Source organism: Sardina pilchardus, chromosome 9 (assembly GCF_963854185.1).
Source record: "Sardina pilchardus chromosome 9, fSarPil1.1, whole genome shotgun sequence".
NCBI lineage: Eukaryota > Metazoa > Chordata > Actinopteri > Clupeiformes > Clupeidae > Sardina > Sardina pilchardus.
In genome coordinates this window covers 17,319,663-17,332,081 of record NC_085002.1, presented here as the reverse complement: position 1 = coordinate 17,332,081, position 12,419 = coordinate 17,319,663, and the positions used below count along the sequence as shown (strand labels likewise).

General features: G+C 41.9%; 2 protein-coding genes across 2 annotated transcripts in view; both read right to left on the bottom strand.

Moving 5' to 3' along the window:
• The window catches only part of chd5 (chromodomain helicase DNA binding protein 5), a 43,140-nt gene extending 40,378 nt beyond the window's left edge, over positions 1-2,762 (bottom strand). Inside the window, exon 1 of the mRNA XM_062546072.1 lies at positions 2,696-2,762. Within this exon, the coding sequence (XP_062402056.1) occupies positions 2,696-2,762 (67 nt within the window). The remainder of the gene's footprint in view (positions 1-2,695) is intronic.
• Positions 2,763-4,205: 1,443 nt separating this feature from the next.
• On the bottom strand, positions 4,206-12,033 carry rpl22 (ribosomal protein L22). Its single transcript, XM_062546071.1, has 4 exons — positions 11,954-12,033; positions 10,924-11,028; positions 10,666-10,790; positions 4,206-4,391 (listed from the first exon to the last, which is right to left on the bottom strand). The coding sequence occupies exons 1-4, from the start codon at positions 11,963-11,965 to the stop codon at positions 4,247-4,249; spliced, it is 387 nt and encodes a 128-aa protein (XP_062402055.1). The 5' UTR covers positions 11,966-12,033; the 3' UTR covers positions 4,206-4,246.
• Between the last annotated feature and the right edge of the window lie 386 nt (positions 12,034-12,419).

Sequence of the window (12,419 nt, the reverse complement as noted above, 5' to 3'; positions counted from 1 at the left end):
GAATGTTACACCAGGGCAGAACTGGAACAGTAGGGCAGTGGAGACACCAGTTAGGGCATTTTTTAAAAGATGGGCCAGCAGACAAATACAAATACAACTGAGATACTGTACACACACAAGCGCACAAAACAACAAATTCACATCGGTTTGGGGTCTCTCAGACACATCAAGTATGGAAACGGACCTCCTGTGCCTAAATCGAAGAAGGAAATGTATTGTCAGCATGCCGTAAATGCATGTGTGTGTGTGTGTGTATGTGTGTGTGCATGTATGGGGGGGCGTATTGGAAGAAGAATAAACATATTTCCAAATTAAATACCTAAATACATATATGTGTTTATACAGTGTTTTTTTCTGATTTATTCATCTACCTACAGTACGTTTCCACAAAGCCTCTATTCATCTTATTTAAGCCCTCCGTTATTGAAGACATGCATCAGTGATCACTTTATCCCTCAGTGTATGGCTTGCAGTCATGTGTTCTTGCTGCAGTAGGGAAGTACAGCTAACCTGTCCTTCACCATCCTTTTCATAGTTGGCTTCATTATGGACTGACCATCAAGTTCAGATTACTCTCACTTAACAAAAAGTGTCTTGAGGTAAGGGAATGGATGAAAGGGATATGCATTTTGGTGTGTTTGAAACAGAGAGAGAGAGAGAGAGAGAGAGAGAGAGAGAGAGAGAGAGAGAGAGAGAGAGAGAGAGAGAGAGGGGTGGGGGTTGGAGAAAAAGCAGCTTCCAAATCAAATTTTAAATGTGAAACCTCTGACTAAAATATGAACTAATAATCTACCAAAGGGATTTTCTCTGGTTGCCAAGACTACGCTTCACTCCTTTATAATTGTTACTAGAGAAATTGCAAGTCGGCCAATGTTATGTGTTAATGTTAGATTCCATTGAGCAGCTCAATGTGGTCCAGCAGAACAGAACATGAGGGCCAGAAAAAACTATTCTCAATCTTGCCTGTAGATATACAGTAATCCTACCAGCTCAACCTGACGGAAAACCAAAGAACAACCAAGCTCGCACAGCCCCCAATACACAATTACTAACACACAGGTTCAACCATAATTTATGCAACACAAGATGATCAACATGGACCATACACTTCAGTCACCAATCTACACTACATGCAACCCTACGGATACTGCAAAAGCAATGCCTTCCACTGTAGCCCCTTCCACTGTCCTTGTTACACACACACACAATTAATTCAGCAGGGCCCAAGCTGAAGGCAAAAAAAAACTATGAATGTATTGATTATATTGACTGAGGTGACATGGGGGTATAAACAGCACACAGCAGTGGCTGGGCCCTTGCCATAAAGACACTTCATCACCTCACCCCAAGCTTTGGCTCTGGCTCTACAGTAACCACCCTCAGAGATTTGAGGCAGGTCTCTCTGACTGATGAGCCTCGCTCAAGAAGCAGCCGAGGACTCCCTGCTCCTCTCCCTCACACACACACACACACGCAGGCGGAAAAAGTGTAAACAAAACAAACACAGCATTTGAGAGGTGTGGGAGTACCCGAGCACTGTCCAGCTTGTGGTGTCCTTTCACCAGGCAATAGACAGAAAAGGCAGAGTGGCCACACAAACAACTTTAAAAACAGCATGTCCTTACGCTTCAAGCACAATCAAATGAAGGTTACCACAGCCAACATATTGCTTCTGAGAGGAAAGGCCATTAAAACACTGACCAAAAAGAATCTCTTTCCACAGTTTTTTTTTTTTTTAATTGGTGTGTGTGTGTGGAGGGGTGTAGGCTAGTTGTTCCCCAAGCAGAAATCAGCTTGACCTAGATTTGATAATGAAGTTTGGTCCTATGTAACCTTGGAAAAACTCCACACTACTCAGACCATCACAAATAAACGTAGACTGTGGGGAAGGGTGAGCTGTCCAGCTGAGTCCTGAGACGTTGTGGCCAATGTTTTCTTGTCACACGTGGCTTGAGCAGTCACATGAGCCAGAATTTCTCCACGGCAAACCGGCGCTCATATCCTAACTTTTGCCTTCAAATCTCCTTAGGCGTGCGCACCGTAAAATATTCCCCCAGAACACAGGTACAAGGTTAAGAATAACTAAGCAAACACTTATCAGGAAACTGTACATAACCAGCATACGACATAGCCTACATGGGCAAAATGACAGTCGATGGTCTATAAACTAAATACAATACTGGCCCAACATCAACAACACTGCAGATTTGTTAAGATACATAATATCCGTGCATACTGAAGCAAAAACAAAATGGTGTGCATGTATCCAATTCGTATGCAAAAACGTCTGTTGATAGTGGTGCAAATAAAATGGAGTTGATGGGAGTATCACTATATCCATTCTACACAATGTTTTAGAGGGATAGAATTTGTCAGGGTTCGCTAAACTGTTCGTTTTTCACCACAGAGAAAACGCTTAGAGACTGTCAAATAACTATTAGTGCGATAGGCTTTTTCGTGAATTCGAGGAGCTGGTGTCACACTGTCCACGCTAGTGTGAAGACAAGGAATATCACAGGTCACGCTTTATAGTAATTTAGACTGTGCACCGATGCGTACTGCGCCCTGTCGCCCCCCTTCTCCCAAAGTCTACGATAACGTAGGGCAAGCCCTTTTCCCCGCATTCAACTAGGCGTAGCAGTGGCACATATCTGAAGGGCAGAAACTCCCCTCCCCTGCCACTTTCCTCCCTCACCTGGTATTTCGTCTTCAAAATCCATGTCGTCTTGCCCCTCGTCTTCATTGCTTAGAGAGCCAGGCATCTTTACTGCATAACCAAATCACACTCACGCCAAGAATGAAGTACTGAAACTTAACCCTCAGAATACCACTGTGTGCTCTAAATGTTTCGAGAAAAAAAATGGACACGTCCGGTCAGACAGCTTTTTTTTAATATCAGGAAAAAACGATAGCTGTCCTATTTCTAAATCACCGACAAAAAAATCCTTTCCTTTCTCCCTCTTCTCTATCCAAATCCTCCAGTCTGAAAATAAGAAAGAGACAAAAATGGAACACACATGCCCAGATTGTGACGTCTGGTCTGTTGCCATGGCAATCCATCCCATAATTTTCCACACAACTAGTTAGTCATGCTCCCCTAGTTAGCACTTTTACTAGTAGTGTGCAGTGCTGCAAGTGGCTATATGAGAGTGCATGCCTCAACCTCTCTTTGCCCATTTTCCCTGTTAAGTCCGTAGAATCTGGAGGTTACACTAGGCTGGAGAGGAACTTCCCTCAAATCTTAGCATAGGCTACATTCCCCCCGTAAACTGCCACTCGGGAAAACGGTTCATTTTCTTTCTGTACGTTTCAGGACTTACACTATGGCAGAGCTGTGACAGCCGAACCAAACATCCAGTCGTGAACTATACTGCCCGAGATGTAAATGAATTATGTTTGTTTTCAAGAGAAAATAATTGGGTCATTACTACTCCATAACTTCATGGTAGTTGTACTGGGACAACGACGGACAGCCGAACACCCCACAGCCACTTAAGACTTGTACACAGGTGTCTGAGCTTGCGTCACGTTCTGAGTAGGCAAAGCAAAGGACCGAACGTTTGGCATGCGTTTCGGAAGCGTCGATAATGATGCAACAATGGCGAAAACCCAAACATTCTACACCTATGCTGCCACAATGTTGCGCGCTTCAGCGGCAGGATTTAACACGTATGCCAAATTTGACCCACTACAGACTGCATAATGTTAGACGATACTTTCTTTAAGGCTTTAGAGGACAGGCAACGTCACATCAGTAGTTGTCAAGGTTACAGATGCCCGACTCCAGTGTGGGCGAGTACCGGAAACAAAAGAGCATCTGAATAGGATCTCAAGTTATAGTCTATGAACAGGACGCTTTACGGGCAGCGTACATCAGGACAATTTACCAGGTAGGTTATCTCGATTAGAATGTGCTAAAGTGCTTACAGGTTAAATACAACTAGCCGGTTAAGTGTACGATGTAATAGCAAACCGGATAACGTTACAAACATGGCGTATCCAGAAATCTGAAATCCAATCCATCTTGGCCCTCTTGTAAGTTCGTTTTATTTGCTTGCTTATCTGTTGCCTAATACATATTTTACAGTCGTTACTATGCTGTCGGATTTACGATTATGTTCTAAATTAATAAAAGCATTGGTTCCTCTGCAACAGTCTGTACTCGTTTCATTTATGAAATAAAGACCGCTTAAAGAAGACACCGGTTCTTTTGAAAATTTATTGTTTACAAAAGAGCGGTTTGGATTTAATCTTCGTCCTCTTCCTCCTCCTCGTCCTGGTTGATCTGGAAGTAGCGCAGCTCGTAGCTTTCCTTGGTGTTTGCCACAACGCGCAGCCAGTCTCGCAGGTTGTTTTTCTTCAGGTACTTCTTGGTCAGGTATTTCAGGTACCTAGGTAGAGTAGAGGCAAACAAAATCAGTACAGATCTGACACTCACCCTGTGCTACCAAAGTTGTTTTTAAGCATTTATTTCAATTGTTAATTAAATCACGATTACACAAACTCTTCAAACCAATCTACTAATGCAATTTTGTTGAGTGTCCATATTGATGGCAGTCATATCAATATGAAATGAATATTAACCATACCGTTCTCAAGTTTGATAATGAAACCACTTAAAATCAGCCTGATTTGATCAGCCTTTAAGAATGTCACAACACTTATATGGCCACGTTAGCACTTGTCTTCTGTGAAGATATGTGTATTCTGTGCAACAGTCGGATTTGTCAACCTAGGCCTACTATTCATTGTCAAAGAAGAGCGGAGAAGAGGGTCACAATGCTCGTGTTAGACACGTTACCCTCCTTTTCTCAGGAAGATAGCCAGACTAGATCTTTGGAGTCATCACCATACTAAAATCAATCTTTAAAGATTGAACATAAGTCTGGGGAGTGCGCTTTACTTCTACTGCACAAGAGCCGTGATCCATAGACATAGTTCAAATGACTCCGTACACTTGGATAGTCCTTGAACCATTCAGACCAGCGATCCAGGTGGGTCTTTTGGATAAGCTAGTTTGTGACTGGACCCAAAGGTTGTGGACAGGAGGCAGGGGAGATAGATGTGCAGGTTACCAGCCTGAGCTGCCAGGGCAAAATCCAAATCCAAACCAGCCTAACAAATCTGCAGCACCGCACACATTTCAGTTAACACTCAACTGCATAGATTTTCTTTAACAAGGGCCAACATTCTCCAATGTGAAAATTCATTAGCCAAACCACACTATCCCGACTCCTGCTGCATGGAGAGACAAAAGGGAAAAGGCTCGTGTGTTATCTGGGACACCCACACAAGCCTCAACTAGGCTACCAAATGCATCCCTTCATCTACATGGGGCATAGCGGGTGTCACTATAGTGCATCAAGAGTAGACAGCCATTTGTTCAGATGTGAACACACACACTTTGTCCAGCCAAGGGACTATTAACATTGTCTAATTCGTAGAAATAATTCACCTGTTTTTTTTTCCTGACTCAATGTTAAATTTGTTTACCATTTATAGCAAGCCTCTAAAAAAAATATTTCCAAATTCTGAATAAATATTCATGAGCAGCACTTGAAAAGTGAAATTGCTGTGAGACTTCTGAAACTTTCTCCTGATGAAAAACAAAAGTTCTGAGAGAACTCGGATGCTAACACACTCTTTCCCATCGCTTTAACATAAGATGACAAACCATATTGGACTGATTTTCTTGTGACGCATCATATTATACTACATCCTAATGTCAACATGAATGCCTCTTTTAGACTGCCGCTTCCAACCAATTAAAGAAGCAGGTTTGCGGTGGGCTGTTTCATGTTCTGTTCCCAGGACTGACATCACAAGTGGTCTACACTGGTTGGTTAGTGTCCAGTCAGCACTCAGGACACTGTCACTGACAACTGAAGGATTCAATGTTAACTTGGTGGCACATACTTGCTTGTAACATTAAGCTTACCTTTAAAAAAAAAATGCATTTTTTAATTTCATGGAGTAATATGTTTTCAGGAGATATGAATGTTTTAATTGAAGGTACTAGTATCAGGTGTTTGTCGCTAAGCAACAAGGTTTGCATTGAGAAGCCCTTGAACTTGTTTTTACTGCAGTGTTGGAATATTCATGTTATTTGTATTGAAGCCTGGATGGAGTGAGTCAGAGAAATGTCTACAAATTCTTTACAGACTTTTGCCATTTAGCACTTTGTACACCAACAGCCAAGTTGCTGTACGTATCTCCACTTGAGGGTTACAGATCAGGGCACCCCCAAGATCTTCCAACTTAAATTCAAGACTTTAAGACATTTCTAAATACCACAGAATTAAATGTAATACCAACTTCCCACCCCAAATCTTTTATTTACATAGTCCGATGTATACTTACGAAGGTTTCTGAGTTTTCCCCAACTTTTGCCCATCTAAATTGTTCAAACTTAATTTATTCTTCATCACATCACTGATGACGTTCACAACATTAGAAGAAAACATGCCGTTACATTGCTAAGTCAATTGACTAATTTTGAATATTTAATTGTTCGTGTCAACTATCCCTTCTTTCCAGCTGACATTTCAGACAGACCTGCACTTGCACACACTTTCCCTTTAGAATGGCGTGAATGACTGAGGGATGAGAACTGTGTACAAAAGTTTCAAAATAAAACCGATAGTTTCTTACATTTTTCATTTAAAAAAATATGCATATTTTCCCCTTGAGATCCAATGTAATGGTCTCTATGGAAATTGACATTCATAAATTGATATTACAGTGTCCACTAATTCTACCAAAGGAAAGATAAGACCTTATGAATGACTTTGTAAACAGAATGAAATAAATTTACAATATTACATTTAAAAGTAAGACTTTAAGACCCCCCGGGTATCCTGACAGAAAAACGGCTGGCTATTATAAGTCTAAACGCAGCACAAGCATTGTGTGCTTCTGCCTCCTCCCCTTCGCTTCATCTTGACCACATTCCCATACCTGATGCCGACAGGAGATTAAATTAAATATCAGGGATCAAAATTATTGTTTTGGCCTACAAGCCAGCTCTTCAGAATGCAACAGAATGTTTGAATATTGAGAAGGCCTACTCATTTCAATCACTGGTCTGTATAACGACCACTGCAAAAATATAATATCCACTGTCAATGGCAACGGGTTCAGTGCTTCCGCTTCCCTATAATTCTGTTATGTCGATCATTCTGCAATTAGTTAGTTTGCTCTCACAATGGGGGTTCATAAAAAGTGAAATACGTTGCTATGCAATATCTAAACATGCTAGTTCTGTTTGCGTGGTGAACTATTCGTTTTCTCAGCAGATGCCACACAACAGTAACAAAACAATTTGAAGAGACTGAGGTCTCTCATTTCGTTAAAACAGCATAATGTATTGTTTCCGGTCATTATCGGAAAGTAAGTCCCAACAGGGCTAACAGGAAACCAACTGAAGCAGAGTTAATATGGCAAGGCGTTTTAATGAGACAGACTGAAGTATTCTCGCAGTTAATAAGCAGCAGTATTCCACATGCCAAAGTGCCGCAGTACCTGCCACAAGTCAGCCGCAACACAAAAATAGAATATATTACCGAAATACTTTACATTAACTTTTGTCTGGATTTATTCACATCACACTGATAAGGTGACAATGTGGAGGACTGTCCTCCTATCAATTATTTAGCTGATCTCTAAAACATACTTGAAAAAACAAGCTACTTGAGACAATGTAGCCATGGACAAAAAAAATATTAAGAAAAGATCAGACTGGGTGAACCACAGACTCTAGAAGACGTGGCAAAAATGAATGAAAAAATGGACGTTGGGCCGGAGTAATTTACTGAAATATGTGGCGTGTGCCTTACAGAAATAAATTCCTTCTTTTAGGGATGAAAAATGATCGTTCTGTGCTCCATATCTATGACACAAGCTGATCTGACCTGCACCGAGTCTGCGCGTTAGCCTCTGTGTGCACTCATGATGATTCTCTATAACAACTTTTTACTGCATTGCGATGAACAAAGTAAAGGCAAAAAGTGTTTTTTCGTCAAACAAAGTGGGATGCAATACGAGTGCTGAATTGGGTACCATGCAGGAAACTGCTAGGATCTCAAAACTGAATGACATGCCTTGCCATAGAGAAACAAATGGCGGCATTGGATTATGAACATCCTTTTCTCAAACACAAACAAAAGCGTGAGGTCAAGCTTAATGAAACCATGATTTTGCCGTTACATTGTCTGCTATATAAACCTCTTCCACCTGACACGCATGGCATGTCTATCCAATCACAGGTTTGAAGTAATTCAAGCACCGGTAGGCCGAGCTGTATGAAAACAGATTTTTCTGTCACTTTGTCGGTTTTTATAACCCAGAAGGAACAATGTATTTGGCATCAATGGTTAGCTCTGTCTCCTCTTTCAGACACGTGTGCCATATCTATGCGATCACGGGTTTGCGGGTAATTCAAACAAGTGTAATGGGTGTGCAGGTGAACACAGCAGTGTAGACTGTAAATATGACGCAATTCGCTGCTTGCACTTAAGGCTCTAATATGCTCATTTGATTTCCGGTGTGTTCCAACCTGCCGCTATTGCTATGGTAATTAGTGTCTATACGGACCCGGTTGGGTGTTGCACCTAGCGACTCAACACATTACGATAAAGAAGGATTTGTCCACGTTGAAATTTGTATTTATTGGGCAAGAAGATATTCTGTGTCTTGGTGAATATTTAAGGAGCAGAATATAACAGAAGATGCCGTTTCAATATAGTTAATGCTCCACCGGAAGTCAAACGACAGCACTGAGAGCCTTTAGTGCAAGTAGCAAATTTGATTTAATTCCATAATTTGTTTTAATTTGCCAACTTGATCATACAGCCAAGTGTATAGTCTCATTGCAAAGCCCCTAATCTGCTCTTTTGTGCAATAAAGGTCTCATCTCACTGCTAATACTTGCAGAGCACTGTAACAGAGTGGGTGTTTTTTTGATGCACCTTGCGTCAGTCGGGTTCTAAGGGTTAAACTTGCTGAGTAAACCTAGCTGTTGGGTTTCACTAAGGACCGATCATATTCCCATCACTAACAAACCACTCAGGGGCTCGTTTGAGACTGGACTGAGAACCTCCTCTCAAGGGTCTTGGTGCAGTTGTTTTGGTACACGCAAGCATCCGATTGCTGTGTGCACACCTGCCCAAACAAAATCACACCAAGGAAAAACAAGAACTTCAGTCCGTTTATCTGGGCTAATGTGCACAGGTGTGAAAACACCAAGACGGAACCGGTCTGTCAGCATCCTTCAGACCCTGCCCTGCACCTTACATATACTTTTAGAGAATTTGCAACTTTATGATTTAGTCTTCTGGCAACTAGTCAACAAAATCATGTTGAAGGTACGGATGCGCAACTTGTGTGGTATGACAGCAGGATCCTAGACTTGACACACACACTCACAAAACTTGGCCGTAGGTCTCCATGCTAGCAAGGGGGCTGAAACTCAATGGAGTTCAGGCATCTTGGCTGTAGTTGCGTAGGAAGGTTCACCAAGTTAAATGACCAATGCAAAATATCCACAAGCAGCCATGATAAGTTGGTGGAATTCTATAAGCTAACTAATGGCGCTTTGATGCTTTTTCACTCATCTCAACCATAGGGTATGCTGTTCCATCCTTTAGTAAAGGAGAAGGCATTACACTGTCCCAGATTTCCTTGTGACACCAACGTTTAAAGCATGAAAACAAATGATCGATCTTAAATATCTGCCATTACATAATTTTCGCAGAGGCCTGGATGTTACCCATGATTATGTCTGGCTGCACGGCTGCACAGCTACACCAATTACTCTGTTTAAGTTAAGTGATTTTGTTTTAACCCTCATTAAAACAGAGGCGATGGTAACCATGTTTACAAGTTGTGGATGCATGTCTGGCTGTGCTAGTAAACATTTTTAGATGAAAAGCTGTTGGCCCTGTGACGTTGGACTTAAAGGGGGACTGTGCAACATTTTAAACTTAATACAGATTAGACATGGTTGTGATGGTAAAGTTACCAGTTCTGCCGAGAATGACGACTTTCCCTACTCCCTCTACTAGAAAACAAGCCTTGCAAGATCTTCACTAGCATCCCGGCAGTGTCAGAGTCGAAGTCAGAATCGAGAAGTAAGCGCGAGCTAGAAACACAAAGTGCTTAAAATTCTGTGGACATCGACATGTCCCCTTCAAGAACCAGTTAGCCATGCCAGCAAGCTATGATGTGGCTTCAGTTTTTAGATGTGTATAGAAGAGCCAGCGAAAATACCACAGAGACGATTGTGAAACATGCAGCGCAAAGCTGCAGGGGGAACTCCGTGGAGAAAAATGTATCAAGTGAGGAATCAGCGAAGAAATGACCAGAGTAACAGAGCGGGCCATAGTTATTGTTAACAGCACAACCATAGCAACGCACTCTTCCATTAGGTTTGTTTGATGGATCTGCTGGTTAGATACCCATTTTTGAACACATGCAGACCCCTGACAGGTTCACACCACACTCGTTTGGACGCACTGAAATCTTCACTGTGGCCCATTGCCACAGGATTGCTCTCGACAGCTCTGAGCTCACTGGTTAGAGACATGCATCATAAACCATCAGGTTTGTGACAGTATGTAGGATGAGTGCCAGTGCAAAACAAACAGTCCAGACAACACAGCAGCATACCTTTTGGAGAAGGGGACCTCAGAAGTCACGGAAATCTTGCTTTTGCTCCTGTCGATAGACACAACTCCACCTCCAAGGTTGCCAGCTTTTCCGTTTACTTTGATGCGCTCCGCAAGGAATTGCTCCTAAAATTACAGACATTTAAAATCACACTAACATCTTAAATAGGAAGAAGAGACAATCAATGCATAACTTGGCCTGATTACCAGATGTCAAACCAACCAGATGGAGGTATACTGAAATCAGAACTAGACTTACAAAGTTAGCAGCGTCCATGATCCCATCTTCAACAGGGTGAGTGCAGTCCAGGGTGAACTTCAGGACCTGCTTTTTCTTCTTGCCACCTTTGGTGGCCTGCTTTTTCTGTTAGATTAAATGGGACATATGTTCTCTTACATCTTATCCACAACACAGATGATGACTTTACACTGGACTACATGGTAGGTTGTAATATGTCTGAGGAATATGTGCGCCTGTAAACATACATGGCATTCCCCTAGGTAGACAAGAAGTATAGATGTCGGTTACACCAGTTTAGACAACTAACAATTACTTTAACCATTTCAATTTAATCCACTCTTATCCAGAACAACCACAAAACCAGGCAACGTAGCTAATTGACACCCCCATCTTGCTAGTCAACTTAGTCACATATCGATGCCCATATTAGGGTGACAGCACACCTGGCAAGCTAGAGCCACAGTATGTGTGAGCCCCATGGTATGAAATATTGTCACGTGTTATAATGATAACGTTGCCGGATACAGACAATATTTACGAGGGAGCAAAACATCTAGTAAGGCAACAAGAGCTAACTAGCTAAAACGCTAGGATAACTGTTCAGCTGGTTACTAGCCTGGCGTTAACGTTACATCCGCAAACTTCCCACTGAAGTCCACGTTGTCCTATTCGAAGAACAAATGGTTGAAAAATGTGTCAGTACACTTACTATGCACGTCTATTGATACATTAACATGCTATTCTAGAGGAGGCCATTCTGGGTTAACTAACGACACAACAAAACACACCGGAACACCACAGCATCCAACTACCTCGCTAGCTAGCTAGCTAACTCACTTGCTACAACGTGGTTCACATATTGCAGGCCTCATTTCAAACAGCGCTCACAAAACTGTTGATATTACATGCTTCAGACAGGTTCTTGACACTCTATGAAAAAGAGAATCACAGCCCACCGGTTACAGACTACAACATTAAAACAGGCAGGCATTTTGGGGTAGATGTAGACTATTAAAACGCTAAATTCACGATACAGTATCCAACTCACAATCGGGGCCATGGTCGTCAGGCAAGGCAGAAAGGAAGAGGCCTAACTGCGCTTGCGCTAAATTGAGTGAGGCGCTCAATCGAATGCTGAACGAATCGATGAAATCGTACATGATGGGATCGATTAACAGGCGCATGGTAAGGAAAGGAAAAGGTCCACGGCAAGTCGTGTAGTAGGCCATGAACTGTTTTCCAGTTGTAATGCATTTATTGCTCACTTAATACCCTTAATACACCTATAGTGTAATCCATGAATGGCATCAGATTTACCAGGATATACCATTACTAATCTGTTGATTTGTCTGTGCAAGTGCATCGCAGTCTGCTTGTTAGACCATTTTTGAGCATGAATGAATGGATGTGTGATGATGGGTGAGTTTTTCACTTTTTAAGGATAATGGGATGATCATAAGCAGTCTTGCAGATTGTTTAGAATTAGTTTCCTTAGTGTAGGCTACAGTTCAACA

Coding starts and splice junctions, on each gene's coding strand:
- rpl22 (XM_062546071.1), bottom strand. Junction 10,791..10,923: donor TCATGGACGCTGCTAACTTT/GTAAGTCTAGTT, acceptor CTGTAATTTTAG/GAGCAATTCCTTGCGGAGCG. Junction 4,392..10,665: donor GAGGTCCCCTTCTCCAAAAG/GTATGCTGCTGT, acceptor TACTCTACCTAG/GTACCTGAAATACCTGACCA.